We start from the raw sequence: 23542 nt of genomic DNA, 5'->3' as shown, positions 1-23542 counted from the left end.
TAAGCCCTGTGCCTCTGTTTCATTAGCATCTCACCTGCTTCACCGATGCAGGCCCTGCAACAGTCAAGACGCTCTCTCAGCAGCTGACCATCTCTGTGCCTGGCTCCACTATAGGCTGCAACAAAATTATGAAAGTACGGGCGCATTTGTTTCACACAAGCTGTGTGTGTGGGTGGGTTGGTGTTAGTTAGTTAATTAGTTACTTGAAGGATTTCAAGATTTAATATGCACAAGCGGTAACACTGCAAAAGCAGCCCAAACCAGAAAAGATGGCTGGCAAAAAATGGCCGACAAATTAAACGCGTGTGCATTGTACTTACTGAAAGCAGCATTACGGATTTTGCAAATGTTCATTTTTTTCCCTCTGCTTAAAAAACATTTAAAAAGCGGCGAGATTATGCGCCGTATACTACGCCACGGGTTGGTATGCAGCGTGTAAAACAGTTTGTTTGTCGCGGATAATTTGCCTTTTACTATTACACGAAGACAATTTCCTGTTAATACTTCGTTACATTGATATAGAGGTGTTCTCAGTATTCAAAGCGCTATCCACACAGGGAGGAACCGGGAAGCAAAACCACAATCTTCCACAGTCTCCTTACTGCAAAGCAGCAGCACTACTACAGCGCCACAAGGCAGTTAAAGAATGCACCGGGCTCGATTTTGTTTTCACTTCTGTTTACAGAGATTGGGTCGTAGATAGCATTGTTGCAATGTTACTTTTCCTGGTGGCTTATTACATTACGGATGTTTCACATGTTCATTTTTTCCCCTGTGCTTAAAAGACATTAAAAAAGTGTTTCTCAACTGTGACTCCGGAACATCTCAGTACGCAAGCTATATTAAGCTTCAACAACGAAGACTCGCTACACCTTAATCTACAAGTACTGACACTTATCCCTACCGACGAAGTAACTTTCACCAGTGTGGCCTTCTTCGTCACAGACGATCCCGCTTTCAGTCACGGACAATTATATGTTGCTCTCTCCAGAGGTCTATCTTTTCATTCACTCACAGTGGTATCCACAAACCCACCCCATTTGGACAACTGTGTTGTTCAGGAAGTGTTCACCCATCAATACATAATTATGCGGCGTATGCTATGCCGCGGGTTGGCTAGTGTATTATAATGCTTTTATACTCCTTTTATTTCAGAAGGAGGACAATCCAGTCTTATAAAATGTGTAACCTCTAAATGCTAAATGAGTAATGCAATTAGTCCCACAAAATACACCTGGTGCACCTCACCTGCCTAAAGACCACTCAGGGCATGAGCTAGAGTGGGAGGGTGAAAACAACGTGGCTTAGAAATAGCTACAGATAACATAAAAAGATTAGGTGTTATCCCTAAGTATTTTGAAGACTGTGGAAAGTGGAAGAAACAATTAATTTGTGCAATGGTAAACATGGGTAAATTGGTATGATGTTTGTTAAATTGGCAGAGAAAGCTCTGTTTCAAGGCCAGGTTTTATAAAAAGAGGAAAAACAAAATACAGAAAGTTTCAGTTTATAAACAGAGTGACCCCCTATATTCCAAGGTTAAAATGCCACTGACTGAAACAGTGCCCACACTGATATCTTGAGGTTCAATATTTTTGGGGTAAAGCCTGTATACTGTATATGAGAGAATGTTATCCTATGATGCATACATTGTATTGAATATCAGAATAATGTTGTATAAGGTGTTACTTTTTAATTCTTCTTTTGAGTTAAACATTTAGAGTTAATATGCTAATTAATGTTTTACAATGATTTAAGATGAGAATTCTGTGTAGATGGATCATCAATTCAGTACAAGAATAAATTAACATTGTGTATCGTATGAAGGAGCAGTTGAGATTTAGTGACAGCATAACTTTGGCCTTTGATCATAATGTGGAGCTCCTGGAGAAAGCCCACATAAATACTTGCTAAATATGATAGTTTAGCTAGCTTATAGTCAAGGTTTTAAGGACTATGAATGTCATCCCATTAAATTTTCTGCTGTCTAAATATTCTAAAAATAAATTAACAGTTTGTTTTAAGCATGGAAAAAGTACCATTCATGAGTTATCTTTATTTGGACCTCATTTTACTTTATACTTTCCTACTAGGAAAAACATTTAAGTAATGGTGAAGACCATGCAAATCGAATGGATGAAGTAATTGGAAAATTGAAGGAACAAATTTTCCACAAGGAAACTGAGCAGGAATCAATAATTAAAACAGTTGGAGAAGAAATTAACTCAATCTGTGAAATTTTAGCCATACACTCAGATGATAAATTTAAGGTAATCCTTGTTGACTTATTGTTGATTTTCAGTGTTACAGATGTTAAAGCCTGGTTATGTTATATTTATTAATAGGTTATGACATTGTGTTCAGGAGTGGTTGGCTACATTTGTTATAAATTACACTGCATGTTAGCTTTTGCAGAATTTAATATGGACAGCGAGAACTTTTGGGCCACATTGTTAAATTTATTCTAATACTATCCAGAGCAAACTCGCAAAACACTATGTTCTGCTGTGAAATTATTTCAGATGGAAAGGTTTTATGGACTTCTTTAAAATATTTAATTGTATATAATATTCACTATTTTGCTTCTTTTTCCAGCTGTTTCACTCTTTATTCGTTATATTAATATCTTCACATTTTTCCTAGTATAGTCTGAAACCTATTAAATGCAATGCAAAGTAAACCTCTCTGATCACTACACTGTATTATAAACTGTCACATGAAGTCATTTGTATACATTCAAACAGGAAACCAGCAACCAAAATTTTATGTGACAGAAAAGTTCCTGTTTTCTCTTTTTTTTGTATTCAGTTTAATCAGGGTGTTATATAAAATAAAATCGATTATCAGTAAGCTACAAACCACTCTGATTGTATTAGTTACTTTATTCTGTAATCATTGGTTTTGAAGAGGTTTTGTTAAATTAAAAGCCATAATTCAAAAGATGAAGAAAAGCCATGAATTCTGGATTTATCTTTGTTAGTTTACTCACTCATCTTAATGGTTTAGAATTCTTGCTTTATTATCCACAGAGCTACAATATTAGTCTGTTTTCTTAACTCAGGGGTGTCGAACTCCGGGCCTGGAGGGTCGCAGTGGCTGCAGTTTTTCATTCTAACCCTTGTCCTCATCAGTTTCCACTTCTAATTAACTTCTTTTCCCTTCATTTTAATAGCCCTGTTTTTAAGGATTCAGTCGTCTGAATTGATTCTTTTCTTCATTAAATGGCAGCCAAACAGAAATGAGCTGACAGACTACCATCTAAACTGGGATTTCAAACTCCAACCAATTTCACTCCAACCACTCTCTTAACAAGAAGCCAATTCTTGCTGTTAATTAAACCCGTTATTTAATTCCATTGCTTGTTGTTGTTCTCATTCTGCCACAACAGACACTGTTGATTTTTGTGTTTTTTCTAAGAACACGTCAAAATGTTTTGGTGTCCTGAGAGATCAACCTTACCGAGACCTTCACCTTTCTTTATTTTCAGATATTGTGTGATGGGCACAGGTGAGCTGGTCATGTGGCGGCTGGTTTTGTGTCTCATTATTGTTTGACTGTTAATTAAAGAAAAAGAGACAACTAAGGGGTCTGAGTCAAGTTAATTAAAACTAAGACAAAAGAAATTAATTAGCAGCAAGAACTGGTTACTAATGAAGAAGATGGTTAGAATGAAAACCTATAGCCACTGTGGCCCTCCAGGACCGGAGTTTGACACCCGTGCCTTAACTTGTTTGAGAAAAGGACCCCTTTATTTCATGGAATGCATCATCTTACTGTTATTAATTCAAGATGTAAAGAATGTTTATGTTATGTAAATCATTCAAATGCACATAATATACCCACAAAGTTTGATCACATATGGGTTTCAGAGTTTTAATATTTTAACTGGCCATAATAATATATTAAGATTTTAATTTCCAGTTGCGTTCATCTTATTGCTGGATGGAATTTATGTAATCTAACCCTTTCATTGTATTTATACATCTAATTTGGTAATGAATTTTATCTTGATTGTATTAGGGAGAGCTATTTGCAAAATTAAAGAGTTCCTTTCAGTAATCTTTATGATCACATTACACTAATAAAATATCAACATATTAAGAAGACAGAAATTGTGAATATTTAAGATGTAGTGTGTCCTACAATGATAAGTAGTTTTCAACAGTAACACTTTACTTACATTTTTTCATATTTTTATTCTTTTGTATCCTAATGTAAATGCAATCTGTTTCCAGGCTGTATCCCTAATGTCTGATATACAGAAGGATCCTCACAGATGGTTAGCTGAAATGAAGGTAAAAAGAAAAGATTGTATTCTGTAACATGTGCTTGCCATCATCATAATTTCTCATCTTCCAAAATCTTACCTGCTGAATCCAGTTCTTGAAAGGTGGGATGATATGATGCACACTTTTATATTCCATTTGATTTCTAAATTCTCTGAAGATTTTGGTAATCCGGGCATTATCCAATTAGCAGCCACATAAATACAATGCTTAAGTATATCAATTTCCAACCTGTAGTCATTGGAGCAATTAAAATGTTCAAGCAGTAAATAAAATTAACGTATTTTTAGCAAAGACATACTCATTTTAAAATGGTATACTAATTTCATAACAATTTCATAAGTTATTCTATGCTTATGAACACGTTGATGTCTTTTGTTTCCTATGCTATGTGGATATATGAACTTTGTTTTCAGGTTTGTTGACTAGTTAGTAGATGGTATGGTGCCACAGTGTTTACAGTTGTCTCAAATCTTCAAAGTCGTGAGTCAGAATCCTGCAAATATTAAATAATTGCTTTAGGTTGATTGGTGTCTGTAAAGTGTACTTTCTGCATATAAAAATAAACACAGACGTATACCTAAAACTAAATTAGCTTGCTGTGATTGAATATCAGTGGTTTTATGTGTGAATGTACCCTTGTGATAGACTGATGTCCCATTTATAGGCCTTTCAGCCAAACCTACCAGGGTGTCTGGTCCTCTTAACTCTTGTGATGGACGGCCATGGCCACTACCTGGCCAGAATGCCAGCAAGGTGGAAGGACCAGGGGAAAGGGCATTGATGAGGCAATACTTCCCCTGGCACACTAGAGGGCAGCCCTCTTGGGCGGCTGTGGCACCACAGATTCCTGCAGGGCGTGTCGGGAACTGGAGTTTGGTGAAGCCCTGTTGGGTTCTGTGGGGGCCGCCAGGACATGCTGCAGGGCCCTTTAGAGGACCTCCAGCGCACCTGGAAGTGATTCCAGGTAATAGTGATGAGCCACCTGGAACACTCCCGGGGCCTATATAATAGGAGCTGCCTCACTTTATTGGGGGCCAGAGTTAGGATGAAGGAGACAAAGCCTGAGGAGGAGTGGAGGCGGATGGACTGGCGGCAAGGAAGGGAATGAACTGTATATTGGTGTGGTGTTGGTGGTTTGTGCACTTTTAATTATAAATAAACACAGTGTTGAATTGAACCTTTTTCCTTCCTGTCTGTGTCGGGGGTTAGGGTGGCAGTACGCTCCCTAGTGGATTACATTGGCATCCCAGATGGGACCCCTGGCTGTCTGTTGGCAGGAACCCCTTAAATAATTTTGTAGACCAACCCAACACAGCAGCACAAGGCACATAGCAGCACAAAGACGCTCACCCGTAGCCACAGCACAGCCACCCACACTCGCGCATCTTGTCAGTGGCAGGCGCCAAAGCTGCACCTGGAAAAAAAAAAAAAAAAAAAAAAAGCTGCAGAAGCCCACGGAAGCACCACTCCCTCCTGATCGGAAAGAAGCCCAGGCAGGGGTTAGGGTGGCGGTACGCCCCCTAGTGGCTTACACTCTGTACTATAATGCAGAAGTGAATGGATGTTAATTTGTGGGGTTACTTTGCAATATAGGCAAAAAAATGTATTTACAAAACAGGAATATTTCTACACTAGTTTGCAAAATGATCTAGATAATGAAAAGTTCTTAGTCACTGTCCTTGAAAAATGAAAACTTTTAAAACTCTCTCCCCTTAGTTTTTGTCCAAGGTTCTATGTTTTATTTGCCTCTCATTAATTTAATTTAGATAAATTTGTCTGTACAATATCATGTTTCAAGCAGTACATACCTGTCAATACATCCAAATTTGCAAGAAAAGCACTCCTGGTTTCATCTCACCCAGCCTTCTGTATTTAATACCAATACCTGAATTTCAGGGAACAAATTTTCAGCTTCATTTCAGCGGAGTCCCACTCAGTTAGTGTGAAATATCTTTCAGAAATCATTAAGTGTGAATGTAGCACTTTGCTCTTTATATAATTGGCTTTGGGGTCTTCTGTGTAAGATTTTGAAACTTTGAATCTCCCATATGACATTTTCACAAAGAATTATTATTTAATGCTAGAACAAAAAAATTAGATGGTAATAAACATGTTTGAAGGTAACATGGTGGTGCAATTATTAGGACTGCTGCTTCTCTGCCTCTGAATTCTATGTTAAAAAAATGATCTGGTTGTAGTTTATGTGAAGTTTGTATATTTTTAAAGAGTCCGTGTGAGATTTTTTTTTCTGGATATTCAATGTTTTCTTCCCCATATCCTAAAGATACACGTGTAAGAGTCATTTTGTATCTCTAAAGTACACAATATGAATGAATGTGGATGTGTGCAAGTATGTCCTGATATGGACTGGCATTCTTTTTAGAACTGTTTTTTCCCATGATAGTCTCAGTCTTAACACTAAAATTAGATTAAATAGGCTCAGTAAATGGAAGATTGGATAGATACAAAAAACAGATTTTATAATCAATGTGCAGTAATTCGGAAAAAAATATCTTTTATCTTTCAGTTTCATATGCAGAAAGTATTTTGTCATTATCTGATCACCTTTTACTTAATTTACTATAACAGTCTCTCTTAATTGTTCTCGCATGAAGTCAAGGCACTACAACTAATAGAAAGTGCTACCATCAGTCTCCTATTAAACTGCTTGAGTCCTCACCTGGCCCATTTATATTGGCACTGTTAATTTCCAAGTTACACTTAAGCCTCTGCTACCTGCATTTAAAATTTGAGGAATTAATACTTTTATCCATCTGTATGTGCTGCTTTTCATATAATATATTGTAGTACTAGGGTGTTGTACCATGTTAGCCATTATGAATATAGAGAAAAGTCAAGCCAAATGACACCTTTTATTGGGTAAATAAAAAGATTACAATATGCAAGCTTTCGAGGCAATTCAGGCCCCTTCTTCAGGCGAGATGTAATCATTAGCGCCTGAGTTGCCTCGAAAGCTTGCATATTGTAATCTTTTTAGTTAGCCAATAAAAGGTGTCATTTTGCTTGGCTTTTCTCTACATATAATAAATATACTGTAAATACAAATTAAGCCTGTTCTCTGATATCCTCATCAGTTGACATTTTGTTTTGAAAAGGAATTTTCAGTGTTGTATAAACTCTAAAACAGTTTGTATACCAATCTTGATACTCACATCCAAACTGAAGGCCTACTGTATCATATAATGTATTCTTAAACCCACTGTTGCCAGTTTAGGGTCACAGGGGGCTTGAGTCTATCTTGGTAATACTGGACACAAGACAGAGGCCACGTATGGACATGGTAACAGTTCATCGCAAGGTCCACAAAAACAGAATACTAGAAAATCCTGTGCAGACATGGGAAAACATTCAAAAAAATAGGATTTGAAAATAGGAAGCTACATCCATAAGGCGTTAGTGCCAACCACCCTGACTGCCATCCTTAAAGCTTACTGCATTTCTTAAATTATTTTGGTAATTACCTTTACAAAGTTCTAGTATATAATTATAAACAGATATGCCTAATAATTTCTATATTATTGGTCTGCCTCGCAGTTAGGAGACCCGGGTTCGCTTCCCGGGTCCTCCCTGCATGGAGTTTGCTTGTTCTCCCCGTGTCTGCGTGGGTTTCTTCCCACAGTCCAAAGACATGCAGGTTAGGTGGATTGGAGATTCTAAATTGGCCCTAGTGTGTGCTTGGTGTGTGGGTGTGTTTGTGTGTGTCCTGCAGTGGGTTGGCACCCTGCCCAGGATTGGTTCCTGCCTTGTGCCCTGTGTTGGCTGGGATTGGCTCCAGCAGACCCCCGTGACCCTGTGTTCGGATTCAGCGGGTTGGAAAATGGATGGATGAATATTATTGGTCTTTCTGGTAAAGTCATAACAATATATATGATTTTGACAAAAATAGGCCTCTGTCAGCCCAAATAATAACTTTTCAGTTCCTGTTTCCTTACCATATTAAACATATTTAAAGGCTTTAAGGCACTACTTTCTAGTACACAGTTGCTATATCTACAGCTTTTCATGTAAAGAAATATTTTGTATCTGTTTATATGAAATTAATTGTTGAGGTGTTTCAGTCTTTCCCCTATGGTTTTGGTGAAGAACAGCAAACATCAAAGTTTCACCATTATACTCCATCATATAATGTGTACCCTGCTCTGGCACAATGCAGTGTGAAGGACTCTCTGCCCCAAAATTCATACCACTATCCTGAGTCAAGCATTAGTTGCAACCATTGCACAACCTGGAGAGACTGCATCATCTGTGCCTATAATGTCCTATGGAGAGAACTAAGTGTTAGATCAGGTTGAAATCAAAGGCTGCTGTTCAGAACAGTGAGCGCACCTTGACAGTGAAGGACTGATGAACTTTAATCTGCATTTTGCTGCTCAGACACTTCACTCATTATGCATGTGTTGTTTTGTTTCTAAAATCTTCTTCATAATAAAAATTGATAGACTGACTAAATGTTACCTTAACTTGGTTCTAGAATCCTGTCCTTAAAAAACAACTTTTGCGTATCTTATTACATAGACAAAACTACGATGGTTGTGTGAAGAAGTAAAAGAGAGAGAAGGGCAAGGAAAGAAGCTGAAGCATCATCTACAGCAAATCAGGGAACAGCTGAAGAGTCTTAAACAAAGTAAAGAGTCAGACAGACAACTACTTATTGAGCAGATCACAAATCAGGACCGTCTGCTTGAGGAAATCCACAGGGAAAAGAGAGGTTAGTGTCTTATTATGTTTTATTTCCTTACTTGTTTTGGTTAATGGTTGATTTATGTTTAGTAAAAAATGTTGTTTAGTAAGAACATCATTTAAATTGTAAACATCTTCAAAAAGGTACATGCATGGATTATTTTTATTTGTCAGGTAAGATGCATATGTTTATTATATATATTATTTTACACGTCCACGGTGGGCTGGCGCCCTGCCCAGGGTTTGTTTCCTGCCTTGCGCCCTGTGTTGGTTGGGATTGGCTCCATCAGACCCCCGTGACCCTGTAGTTAGGATATAGCGGCTGGATAATGGATGGATTTTACACGTTAAATATTTGTACAGTCTTGACAAAACAGTATTCATAAAGTTCTATGTTGAATCATGAACAGTGGTGAAAGCTAGAGGAAGTTTAAATGCAGTAGTTGCTAATCTATGTTTATTTAATGCAGAGTTAACTGACTGACTTACTGATTCACTCACTCACTTACCAGCAAAAGCCCTATTTCCTGTTCAGTTAAAAAGCTGAAATTTGGCAGAATGGTAAATCTAGGCCAGTAGGTATCTGCTAAGAAACAACATTTTGACATGAATATTTAGGGGTAACAACACTCCCCCCAATACAAAAACTAATTACCTCAAATTCTCAAAAATACCTTGAAGGATTTTATTGAAATTTGGTGACATTATAGAAAAACAAAAAATAAATGATGCTTGATTTTTTATTATTTGACAGTAAAATTTTTATTTGTTCATGTTAATTAATATTATGCCAATTTATATGCTCTTTGTTGCACTGAGAGCATGCCTTATGCAAATGAAAAATGTAGCAGAAGTGATTCATGGGACCTGCAAATACCATCATTAACCAATAAGGTTAACAGATGACTGAAGACAGGACTGTGTCCTGGACAGGAAAAAGGAGATGTGAGATGTGGTGGAATGGAAAAAGAAAGCTCTTTGAAACTCGGTAAAGATGCAGAGGTCAAGGGTTAGCAAGCAGTGATATATGCCATGGACTGCCTGCACTCTTAGATGCATACCGGTTATCCCTTCCACTCTGTTGACCTCTTGTCATGAACTACTGAGTGCTGCTAAGCACTTTTACATGAACGACAAGCGAGCAGATACCCTTAAAACTTTGAGTTTCGTACACAAATGGAAACAGGCCGGGAGGGTGGGGATTAGCTGAGCACCTTGAAGCACCAACAAATAAATGATGAGAGGAGGGTACCATGCACCATGAAGCACCAAAACATAAAAGATGAGTCCTAAGGAGATTATTGAGCGCCACAAAGCAACAACACGTAAACAACGACTGGGACAGGCAATTATGGATGTAGTTCCGGGAGCAATAGGTGCAATATCAAATTGTGAAAGACAACAACTGCGTAGTTCTTCCAAACTGCTGTATGGGAGGGGTAGTGAGTGGCCCTATAACATCTGCATAGCAGTTCAAAAGTGGTATGAGGCACCCAGAAAAAAGGTGCACAGCCACAGCTTACAGGAAACATAGCTGATTACCCATTTCAATTCAGAAGAATAGACTTTTCTGTAAAGTTATGTTTTGCAATGACCATCAACAACAGCCAAGTAAGAAGGAAAAGCAACAAAAAGGCAAGATCTGGTCTAATGCAGGAATGTTTTACTCCTGGTCAATTGTGTATGTCCAAGAGTAAGCAGCCCCTTTAACCTAATAATATTGTTATTACTACTCATTATTTGACTGATGCCTTTATCCAAGGAGACTTACAACATTCATGATACAATTGGTTACATTTCTTTTGTTTTTCCCATTGGAACATTGACAAGTAAAGTGATTTGCTCATGGTGACACAGTGCCAGTAGCAGGATTTGAACTCGAAACATCATGTTCTGAAGTGCTAGGCCCAAAGCCTTAACCACTACAACATACTGCTTACCAGGTAACACAGCTAGTGGTTAAATAAATACTATTTGTAATTTACTTATTCATAAAAAGAGTTATTACTCATTTGGTATACTGAACATTTTGGTAAGAAAAGAATAAAATGTGTGCGGTGGGTTGGCACCCTGCCCAGGACTGGTTATTGCCTTGTGCCCTGTGTTAGCTGGGATTGGCTCCAGCAGACCCCCGTGACCCTGTGTTCAGATTCAGCGGGTTGGAAAATGGATGGATGGATGGAAGAATAAAATAAAAAATAAAATGATTTAATGATTCTAAAATATGTGTTATGTTTAAAATACCAGTTTGTTATCAAACAATAGACAAAACAGATTCTCCAAACTGATTGATTGTTGCACAATCAAACAGAGCATTTTGTCTTTAAAACAATTTTTGGAAAATATATATTTTTTTTATGTATCATTTTAGAGGAGTTTTTTTCAAGTATAAGGCTTATACTTGAAGCTATATTATTATCCAAATGCAGGAAGGAAAACTTACTGGAACATTTATGAAGATAAACAATTATAGCAGAGTCAAAATACTAATGTTGTTTGTATTGTCATTTTATTGGAGGTTTGTGCTTTATTAGTTTATAGCATTCAGACTGAATATCGTTTTTTGAAGCTTGTACGAGGTGATAGTAAGTCTTCCCTGCTTCCTGCACGCCTAAGTAGTAACTCCTTTTCCCTGTGTGTCTCTGACCTTAAACAATTCACAAGTGTTATTGAAGCTGAAGCATTCTTGCAGTGAGGGTACCTGAAAAGAGAGCTCTTTGTCAGAAATAGCTGACGTTGTACATGACGTTAATGCTAAGCAGCTTAATGGCAAATTAAAACATTCTGTTATTGACCAGAAATAATTACTTGTTGAAGCACTGCCTGCAACACTGAAGCTCTCAGAAGCTAATTATAATGTAAAGGGTCAGCAGGAAAACAGTTTTAAGATATACATGATGTGTTTTAATTGTTTTTAGTGCATAAAGATGCACGCATGCATGTAGACACCAGGGTAAAAATGGGAGCTACTCTATGGTCAGAAACCTATTCCGCGTACAATATTAAAATGTCAGTGTCTAATTTACCATGAAAATCAGCAGAACTAGTGTAAAATTTCTGTTTGTAAGTAATGACACACATTAAAAATACAATCTTTTCTTCCCAAGCAGCATGAACAAATTAGGGAGGTTAAATGATGTTATAATTTTAAAAATTCAAATGAAACTACAATGTTACATTTATGGTCTGTCAGTGTACCTACAAAAAATATTGCTTAAAGCATTTAATGAAGTAAAGAATCTGGGAGCAAACTTTAATTATAAAAATTAAATGTAATCAGAAATTAGCTTCTGTTTCTTGTGGAAATAAAAACCATAAAGCTTGCCATCCGCTGTACGCAGTCTGAGCAATACAGTCTTAAACAAAAGCAGATTAAAAAGAAAAGTATATCAATTTATGAATAGTACTTCTTTTCATGGAGCTGTAACACAAGGTGTTTCATAGGGGAAAAAAATATAATGCTAATCAATACAAAATAACTTGTTAGATTAAAAGTTCTTCTTCTATAATACGCTACCGTGGCTGTTCGTTTGTCTGTCCAGGATTTTAAATCACCTGTAGCTCGCAAACCGTTTCACCTATTGACTTGAAATTTGATACACATATACTATCCGCTTTCGGGTGATGATTTTATTACTCTTTTTATTTTTATTTTATTTTATTGTAGAATCAACTCTCGGCAGCGCGCAGCAGGGCAGCCGTGTGGCGCATGCATACGGGCGCCGTTCTCATTCCCTACAACCTTTGCTAATAATTCTTGAGGGAGATTGAAGACTTAAGTGCCAGATTAAGTGAAAAATTAAAGAAAACGTACTAAGTAATTGCAACACAAAAACAAACTTAATCAGTTTTAATGCGAAAAGATGCCGACGAAAGAAGAGAAGTAGCGGGCCGCTAGGGTGGAGTAAAGAAGAGCTGCTCAGGAAGCAGCAAACACATCAACCTCTGAGCAAACAAATGGTAAACATACAGAGAAAGAGGATGAAAACTAGGAATGCTCAAGTCAACTGTATTCACTGAACGTTATCGTGCAGTGCGCCGTTACTGGTATAAATATAAAAGAAAATGTATCAGGTAAATATTTATATCAGAGGTTTCAAACTCAGTTCTCAGAATGTTTCAGTGACTGCAGCTTTTCTTTCTAGCCACTTTCTTAATTACAGGCCAATTCCCTGCTGCTAATAGACCATGTTTTGTTACGTTAATTTTAAATAACTATTTTTTTTTTAAGATTCTGAATCCTAAATTGCTTATTTTTTTTCATAACTAGCTGCAAGTCAACAATAAATACTGAGCTATTCCAGGTAAAAAGTATTAGATGATGTTCTCAGTAAAAGAAAATAAACAATATCAAGAATGTTGGATTCACCAGAGTGAGTGTGTTACCATGCTGTAATGTGATGGTCTCACACGCATTTCTGGAAAGGCCACCATGGCTTCAGGTTTTTGCTGCATCTAATTAGAAGCCAATTCTTGCTGTTCATGGTACATATATTCTTTGTTAGTTGTGGTAATTATAACTCAAAGACGCATGATATTCTATATGGTGTTCCACAAGGCTCTATCCTGGGTCCACTGCTCTTCTCAATCTACATGCTTCCATTAGGTCAGATTATCTCAGGGCACAACGTGAGCTACCACAGCTATGCTGATGACACACAGCTGTATTTATCAATAGCACCTGATGACCCCAAATCTCTTGATTCGCTAACACAATGTCTAACTTGTATCTCAGAATGGATGAATAGTAACTTTCTCAAATTAAATAAAGAAAAAACCGAAATCTTAGTGATTGGCAATAATGGATACAATGAGGCTATTAGAAATAAACTGGATGCATTAGGATTAAAAGTCAAATCGGAAGTAAAAAGCTTAGGGGTAACCGTTGATTGTAATCTGAATTTTAAATCGCATATTAATCAGATCACTAGGACAGCATTTTTTCACCTAAGAAACATAGCAAAAGTTAGACCTCTTATATCATCGAAAGATGCAGAGAAATTAGTTCATGCGTTTGTTTTCAGTCGGCTAGATTACTGTAACGCACTCCTCTCAGGACTACCCAAAAAAGACATCAATCGTTTGCAACTAGCGCAGAATGCAGCTGCTAGAATCCTTACCAGGAAAAGAAAATCCGAACACATTTCTCCAGTTTTGATGTCACTACACTGGTTACCTATATCATTCAGAATTGACTTTAAAATTCTGCTTATGGTTTATAAAGCTTTAAATAATCTCGCCCCGGCTTATATATCGGAATGTCTGACACCTTATATTCCAAATCGTAACCTCAGATCCTCAACTGAGTGTCTCCTTAGAATTCCAAGAGCAAAACTTAAAAGAAGTGGTGAGGCGGCCTTCTGCTGTTATGCACCTAAAATCTGGAATAGCCTGCCAGTAGGAATTCGCCAGGCTAATACAGTGGAGCACTTTAAAAAACTACTGAAAACACATTATTTTAACATGGCCTTCTCATAACTTCACTGTAATTTAATCCTGATACTCTGTATATCTAATTCATTATAATAACTATTCATTCAAAATCTGTACTAACCCCTACTCTCTCTTCTGTTTCCTTTTCCGGTGTCCTGTTGGTGGTGGCGTGCGCCACCACCATCTACCCAAAGCACCATGATGTTCCAACAATGATGGATGGATATAGGTTCATTTAAGTATATGTCAAAGTGTATTCAATTTATGTCAGTAATGGAATACTAATTCAGAAAAGTGGCTGGAATGAAAGTTGTCTATTACATGGGCTCTCCATGAATTAGGTTTGAGATCCCTGATTTATGCATTGGAAAGAGTTTGAAAATAGCCTTTGATTGTTAAACGATGAAATAGTGTACTTGAATGGTCATACAAGATGATTGACCATACAGTTGATAGTACAACAGACATGAGCATAGGAGAATATCCATCCATCCATCCATTTTCCAACCCGCTGAATCCGAACACAGGGTCACGGGGGTCTGCTGGAGCCAATCCCAGCCAACACAGGGCACAAGGCAGGAACCAATCCCGGGCAGGGCGCCAACCCACCGCAGGACACACACAAACACACCCACACACCAAGCACACACTAGGGCCAATTTAGAATCGCCAATCCACCTAAACTGCATGTCTTTGGACTGTGGGAGGAAACCGGAGCGCCCGGAGGAAACCCACGCAAACACGGGGAGAACATGCAAACTCCACGCAGGGAGGACCCGGGAAGTGAACCCAGGTCCCCAGGCCTCCCAACTGCGAGGCATATCGCATACAGTTGTGATCTTCAAACAGTCTTAAGTGAGATATGTTGTAGATATAATGAGCTTTTTAAAGATGAAGGCATACAGTAGACTAATATACATATAACTTGCTTCTGTTGAACCCCTGCCACTATGTATATGAATCTTATTTTTTTAATACATCCTTAATAGCAATTAGTTTTTTTTTACTGAAGTAATAAAAATGACTTATTCCATTGGTTAAAACAATATCTTTTTATTTTGATCATTCCCAAAGAATTGTAACATGAATTACATTTTTAAAGTAAACTTGACATGACAATACCTTACACTGCATCACCAGGTCTTATTCTATGGTTGCAGATGCCAATGCTTCTTTTCCCTAGTAAGATGGCAAATGCCAAACTTTGAGCTCATAATCACATTTAAATTTACTGCTGAAACTGTTCAATGTGTACTGGGTGTGGACACTAGAGGTGCTGTTGCCCCGTTGAACCCACCAGACAGATGTCCAGGACACACGTTAAAAGCACCAAGAAGATTCTTTAATAATATTTCTTCAATAAGTGCACAAAGCACCGCACACTCCACAATTCTCTAATCAATAATAATCAATAACAATATAATAAACAATCCTCCACTCCCAGCAGCTTAGTCACCCAACCTCCCAACTCCAGCTCAGTCTGGTGGGTTTCCCAAAGTCTTTTTATAGTCCATGACCCGGAAGTGTTCCTTCTCTGGGTCAAACGCCACATCATCCTTCTCAAGTGTCCCGGAAGTACTGCGGGCTTCCGTCCTCATGACTCTGAAGTACTTCCGGGTTAGTGTAATAAGAATAGTCCCCAGGTTCTTGATAAGCTCCCCCTGGCGGCACCCACAGCATCCAACAGGGCTGAAGAAACGGACTCCATGTCCCATGTTGCCCTGAGGGTGTCCAGGGAACCATTTCTGTCCAGGGGAGCTGCCATATAGCGTCCCGGGGGATGTAGTGCCCTGAAAAGGCTGCTTTTCTTTCTTTTCTTTGTTGAGGGACATCCCGGCCAGACTGAAATGCCTGCCATCCATCACAAGGGTAAGTATGAGACATATTTAATATTATCTTCAAGGTTCTTATGCTATTCTCCAATCTCATCTCTGTTTTTTGGCCCTATGTTTTGATCAGACTCTATCAGTAACAAATTCCTCCAAGGAATGAGTATGTTGAGTATTGAAGGGTAGCCTTTCTTTCTAAAATGTTTACTGGCAGGGATTTCTGTTTAAGGTAGGATAATTTTAACTGTCTTGAGTCCAAAACTACTTTTACTGTTACAGAGATCACTATACACAATACATTCACATTCAAATTTTTTTGCATATTCTGTCATACCACCAGAGTAAAAAAAATGTTGATGTGAGAGAGATTAGCTGAAAAGTGTTCTATAGTTTGGACACCGCTACCTTCAGAAAACATTAAAGAAACATATTAAAAGGACAGCTAAAGCAAATTTTTTGGAAAACTTCAAAACAGGCAACCTCAGGTTGAAGAAAATGTATGTTTAAACAACATATTAAGTGTGAAATGTTGTACATTATGCTAGAATACTCTTTCTCTACAGTTTTCTCAGTCTCTCTGAACGTAACAGTCATTGAATGGCACTCACTAATAACGCACAGAGTAGAAGGTTCAAAGAGGCAGTCTTACTCAGCATAAATGTCCGATTCAGACATTCCTTCAGATGTCCATTTGCAATTGTAATTCATTTTTAATTAGATTTAAAGTACCCCTATTTAAATCCATTTTAGTTCTGTTTTTGATGATTGTTAAATCTTTGAGACATCAATCATTTATTAACCAATATATGTTACAATTTATTAACATATAGAGAATTGCATTCACTTGTAACATTGCATAATACCTGTAGGCAATGCAAACAAAAGGTTCAACTTTGTATCATACTCTAGACAGTCTGCATACCAATACTGTCTAGACAAAGGTTATTTAAATAGTAAGGTTTACTCTTTAAAAATGGGAAAGAACCTTGACCTAGTTGAATATAATATAGAATTCTGTACATATGAATCGTCTAATAGTGCATTTTGATAGTCACAAGCACATAATTTATAGTGCTATTTAAACCATCACAGTGATTATGTGCTATATTTTGTACAATTGCTTCTGAAGATGTAGTATTAAAAATGGCCCAGCCGAAGTTCTAGGAAAATCTACTCAATACAATCAATACAATTTTTTGAAATGTGGAACAATTTATACTACTGCTGTATATTTAACTTAATTGTATTTTCATTTTTACTGTGCTATTGAACATAGTATTATCATTTTGACAAAGTATTAGTGACTTGTATTTGTTAAAATACATATATTTGTGATCTAATTTCAGTGTTTGAAAGTAGAATTAAACATTTAATCTGAAAACATTGAATATTTTTAATTTTTTCAGTTGTTCACATTATGGGATTATTTTTGAGGCTTGTTTTCAAAGCTTCATTTTCTGCTTATAATTTACAAATCTGTATTGTTAAAATGAATGATCTATTTCATCATATTTTGGATTTTTTATATAATTTACTTCATTCCCATTTTCAGCAATAACCAGTATGGCATTTCTGAACTGCATAAGATAAAGAAACACATGTGTTGTTTCAGTTATGTCCTTTAGGTATGTTGAAGTGTTAAATGTTTAGGTTGGTTTAGTATAACCACAGAATGAGTTAGGAATCGTGGTTTTAAAGTTTTAATGTTGCATTCATTTTTTTTCCCAGGTTCAAATTAGTTCTAGTGTAGTGTCTTTGTTTGAATAGTTTTTTTTTGTTAATAATATGAGTTTTCTGGCAGTCTTATTTGATGTAACACTTGGGAAGTTACAAAAAAGTCAATGTGTGTGTTTCTTTCCTGATGCTGCGATGCAGCAGCACTAAACTTTGTGCCACCATGCTACCTTTAAGCCAAACAACTTTCTCCTTTTTGTGCTCTAATTTTTGCTTCTCTTTGACTTATTTTTAGAAACTAAAATAGTTTTTCTTATTGGCTGTCATGGCATAGTACAGTAAAAAAAAAGTCTATATAAAAATAAATAAAATAAATTCTCACTTTAACATTTAGCTTGGCAAGAAAGATACAATAACTTGAACAAAATCAGATTTTCTTTTGACAATGTGATCACTGACCACATTTAACACTGTAGTTATTTTAGACAAGCAAAATTCATGCTGAATTTTTCCCTAGCCTAAAGGATTAATTGCAGAGAAAATCATTTTAATCTAATTTGTAAAATCAGTAATTTTTTTTTAACTTTAATATCAATATTAATATTTATTTTGTATATATGTTTTCATATTCATATACATGTGATTGTCCTGTGGCTCACAATATGATTATGCAAGATAATTTCTCTGAATTTTGTTTTGCTTTTATTGAGAATGTTAATAATAATTTGAGGAATACTCACATACCAGTGAAACAGTACAGTAAATGTAATCACTATTTATCATGTCACAGCAGAAGTTTGCTCAAAGCTGGGGCTATTATTATGTAAAACTTGATACACAGACAGTATTTTCATCCAATAGTCCTGCTGAGTATATTTTTGAATAGTCGGCAAAAGATTTTAAATGTTTTCCACTGGCTGTGAATAGTTCGTTCCTTTTCTTGTCTAATTTTATGGGTGTGATTTCCTGTATAAATGTTTTCATTTTTGTATCATGCAGCGACTTTAAGCATATGCTTCAGAATCATAGATACATTTGTTTTTGCAAGATGCCATTAAGTGACACATACCACCAGATGCAATTCAGGCCTTGTTTAGTTTTACAACTCATTATGTTATCTTCAAACTGTTCAACTTTCATGTAGAAACACAATTTGGTTCCCTTAATACATATAGAATATAAGAAACCTAACATGTTGGTATTATTACTGTTTGCACTTAAAATATGAGCAATTTTATTTATGCTCAAAACTTGCATTGGTTTAAATGCATACATGTAGGGTGGTTTTTTAAATATCAAATAAGTATAGTAATGTAATCATAACAGCAGTGTCACTAAAAATACTCCTAGCATACTTTTTGCGCTAGTTGTGTAGCAAAAGGCATTTATTTAAGCATACATTTGCAGTATACATTGTGATGGACAGCCGGCAGCTCATCCCGGCCGACACATCCAGGCCGCTAGATGGAGTCCTCCCTGCAGCATAGAGGTGCCCCAGATTCCCGCAGGGCAACATGGGAGATGGAGTTTGGATCTACAACCCTGCTGGGTACCATGGGTGCCACCATGTGACACTGCAAGGAGACACGGGGATTTTTATTTTCCCTATAGCCCGGAAGTACTCCCAAGTCACGGGGACGGAAGAACAGAACTACTTCCGAGCTGAAGAAAAATACAAGCTTTCTTCTGATCCGGAAGTGCTATTGAATCACATAGACAGAAGGACTGGATCACTTCCGGGTCAAGGACTATATAAAGGACTATACGAGACCCAGCAAAGAGAGCCGGAGTTGGGTGGGAGTGTGACGGAGCTGCTGGGAGGAGAGGAGGATTTATTGTATTTGTAATTATTGTGATTATTGATTTATTGTTTATTGGGGTGATTGTGGTGTCTACTGGGGCACACTATTGAAAAGAAGAAATTAAAAATATTTCTAGAGCTTTTACTTAGTGTCTTGGACGTTTGTCTGCGGGGTTTGAGGAACGACAGTGCCCCCTAGTGTCACAACATGCATACCGTAAAACTTCAAGATTACTTTAGATTACCTAAAAATTAAACCCCCAGTTATTCAATCAATCAAGCATTCTCTTTTTTTCCCATCCCATAAATTGGAATCATCAGTAAACATAGTATATATAGCCTTCAGATAGTATTCTCTCACTTGAGTTTTGCCACATTTTTTTCCTGTTTCACCTTCAAATTGTAATGTATTGAATATTTTTTCTGCTTTTACTAATTTGATAAATTCAGTTCATTCATGAATCCAAAAATTATGTTTTATTCAAGAATTCTAATCTCTTCAGAATAAGTGGCACATCTCATTTACAAAAGCAGTCACACAACTGAGTCATCAATCTCATCCCCAACTCCATCCACAAGTCAGTATTTTGTATATAGTCCATTAGCAGCAATGACAGCCATGAGTGTTCTTAGATGGGCATGCATGAGCTTTCCACATATGTATTTTGGATTTTTTTGCCCTTTCTTCAGTGCACATTTGGTCTGACTCTGCAAAAGCCTGTAGGTCTTCACTTTTCTGATAATATTACAGATTCCCAATTAAGTTCAAGTCTTGACTTTGGCATGGTCATTGCAGACTACTACTTTTTTCCCAAGCCATTACTTTGTAGTTTTTGCCATGCATTTTTGGGTTATTATCCTGCTGGGAAAATAATACAATTCAGGTTTTTACTTTACTGAAACAGGTTCTTCTCAAGGATTTATCTGTATTTAGCTAACAACTAGCTTTCTACTTCATAATGTCGAAAAGCAACCGCTGAGCATAATTAAACATCCCCACTATGGTGGAAAGTAGGGATTGTATTATCTAGTTCCTGGGCTCTACTTGGTTTATTACAGAGTACTTTGTTTACAGGTCAAATAGGTCAACTGTAGTCTCATCAAACCTCAGCATTTTCTTCCAATACAGTTTTGACATATGGCTTCTAGCAAATTTCAGGCATGCCTTAATGGTTGCCTTTCTAAGAAATATGTTTTCATTTGTCTTTGCAATACAGCAAAATATTCCTTCAGTGTGTCTGTTGTTTAATATATTTACTCTTTGTATATATATTGGTAATCTTGTGGTCTGTCAGAGACAGAAAAACAAGAGATTAAAACACAATCAAAATACTAGCATAGGAAGGTGAACGATTGTGTGAATAAGCCCAAAAAAAATATACACAGTTGGGAACAATCTAGTTATAACTCTGACTGAAGAATCATTAAAGGAACATACGCATGAGGTTTTAGAATATTATCCACAGACTTCGTTGCAGGACTTAAATAGTGTTGTGTGGATGATATTACACATTACAACACTAACAACAAATGAAAGCATACTATTAACCAACCACCAAAATGGTGGGCCTCAATAAAACGAAAATGTTGACTTGACAGAACAATATAATAAAATCAAAATAGAGTAAATTATTATGCAGGCTGAGAGGGGTTCCCAAACTTTTTCATATGACTGTATATATATGTGTGTGTGTGTATAATATATATATATATATATATATATATATATATATATACATACACACACACACACACACACAGTAGACCCCCGCGAAGTCGCGGTTCAGTGTTCGCGGCCTCAGTCATTCGTGGATTTTTCCTTAGAACCTATCTAATAATTGTTAGCGGACACCGCAAATATCCTCCACAATTTTTATGGCTCTTTTTGTGGCAATACTGTACTGTAGAGAGAACAGGAAGCAACTGTAGAGGAATACGCAGCTTGGGATGGTGAAAGTAGCCAATAGAATTTGAAACTGCAACTCCCAGCAGTCCCTGCAGTGGCTCCGATTGGACTTCTGCTGAGGGTGCTGAGGCTGTTGGGGTCAAAAGGATATCAGCGCAGCTTTTAAAAAGGGGGCCGGTGACCAAAATCAAAAAAAAAAAATGTTTTTGTAATTTGTGTTTCAAGTTCCTGTCTGTCTGCCTTCTGTTGGGTTACCTGTACTTCTTCGTTTTGTCCTGGATCGTTTTGTGATTGGCGTCTGAATTGTCTGCCATATGCCTGTGTACATGAGGACTGTAAGTGGATTCATGGCCATCCAGCAAAGAAAGGAGCACTCCTAAACCCGTCCACCCGTCTTCACCATTTCAGGAACTAGCGGTAGGACTATCTTTACATTCCCATTCAACGTGTGGATCTCTGGACTATCTATTTTCATCATTACATTTCATCCATTGCAGTTTTTCTTAAACGTTTTTCATGATTTACTGTGTGTGTTTTCTTTGTGCTTTGTTGTATTTAATGTGTAATCACCGTAAAGAGAACAGGGGTGGTATCGTTGTTTTCATTTATTTCATTTGTTTGCTGTTTAATTACCAGTTTGCTTTGTTTTTGTCTCTGTTTGTGAGTGCATGCGTCCCTGGAATCTCCACCATAAAAATAAATCACCGTCTTCTCGACGTTGTGAATCTTAGCAGCACCGGACCACTACAGCGTTATTCATTTCTCCTTGTTGCTGATTGACTGTGATGCATCTCCAGCTGAGTGTTCTTGTGTTTTCTGTTTTGTTCCTCTGAACCCTTAAACCGCCACAACCGGCTATAGTCGTTTCCCAGTGCCATTTGCGAGCACGCAGGAGCTGATCAGTCAGTGGCGTACATTCGTTGAGCAGCCAGCTCATGAACACTGCCAGCCCCTTGTGAGCAGCAGGGCTGAACACACCCCTTGAAGACATGGACATTCCTCAAAAAAACCCTCTTAAAAAAACGCTGATAGACTACCTTCACATTGCTCCCTTACTCGCTGGGCTTACTTGCGGCTGCTCTGTCATGTGATATGATTCTCGTACAATGCTACACTTACTTAAAAGCCTGAACAGCACCTGTCCTTTTTGGCTGATTGCTTTGTTTCTCTCTCCTCCACCAGACATCCTCTGCTCCTGTTGGGGGTCCCGCTCCCGTTGTGCTCCTCTATGATGTTTGCCTATTCTTTTAAACGAGAACTAACTGCATACTGAGCTCATTTTACTTCTGAAAGAGACATGTTTGTTTGAAGTGTTTGAATAAAGTTCCTGTCTCTACAATCTCCTCCTGTGTTTCTGTGCAATTCTGTGACCGAAGCGTGACATCCTGCAGCACTCCTGCCTCACTGTCCCTGGGATTGAGCCGCTGCACTACCTCTGTGTGCTTGTCTGCAGCCAGTTCAAGCGCAGTTGGTTTGCTGATTTCATCCATGGCGTCAGTAATACCTTGTACATATTGTTCCAGTAGTTTTTTAAATAGTTTTTACAGTTCATTAGCAGTGTGTAAAATTATCAGTGTTGCAGTAATTGCGATGCTCTTTGCATGAAAAAAAATGTGTTCCATTAAAATTTCACTTTTTCTTTGTAAATTGTGACGTTTACTTAAAGTGCAGCAAAAAAGTATTTGGCTTCCAGGGATGCATTAATCCCCAAGTATTTGGCAGTTTAAGGCTTAAAGCCCCAAGAAGCTGTTGAAACGCCCTGCACCTTCTAAGGCTTCTGGCAATGAAAATGCGCTTCCATGAATTACAGTACATATAGCAGTGACATTGGTATTTTACATTCTAGCACTGTGGGAGACATTGCAGTACAGTACTGTGCAGTATACAGGTTTACCATTACATTCTTTTT

General features: G+C 37.3%; 1 protein-coding gene across 3 annotated transcripts in view; it reads left to right on the top strand.

Moving 5' to 3' along the window:
- The window catches only part of LOC114666582 (centrosomal protein of 128 kDa-like), a 218452-nt gene that overhangs the window by 111065 nt on the left and 83845 nt on the right, over window positions 1–23542 (top strand). For all 3 annotated transcript variants that reach the window (XM_028821489.2, XM_051920153.1, XM_028821491.2), the window contains 3 exons: window positions 2094–2270; window positions 4236–4295; window positions 8826–9018. In XM_028821489.2, coding sequence (XP_028677322.2) covers window positions 2094–2270; window positions 4236–4295; window positions 8826–9018 — 430 coding nt within the window. The remainder of the gene's footprint in view (window positions 1–2093; window positions 2271–4235; window positions 4296–8825; window positions 9019–23542) is intronic.

The sequence above is a fragment of the Erpetoichthys calabaricus genome, chromosome 16, assembly GCF_900747795.2.
Source record: "Erpetoichthys calabaricus chromosome 16, fErpCal1.3, whole genome shotgun sequence".
In the NCBI taxonomy this organism is placed as follows: Eukaryota; Metazoa; Chordata; class Cladistia; order Polypteriformes; family Polypteridae; genus Erpetoichthys; species Erpetoichthys calabaricus.
The sequence above is the reverse complement of the archived record's forward strand: the minus strand, read 5'-3'. Positions and strand labels throughout refer to the sequence as shown.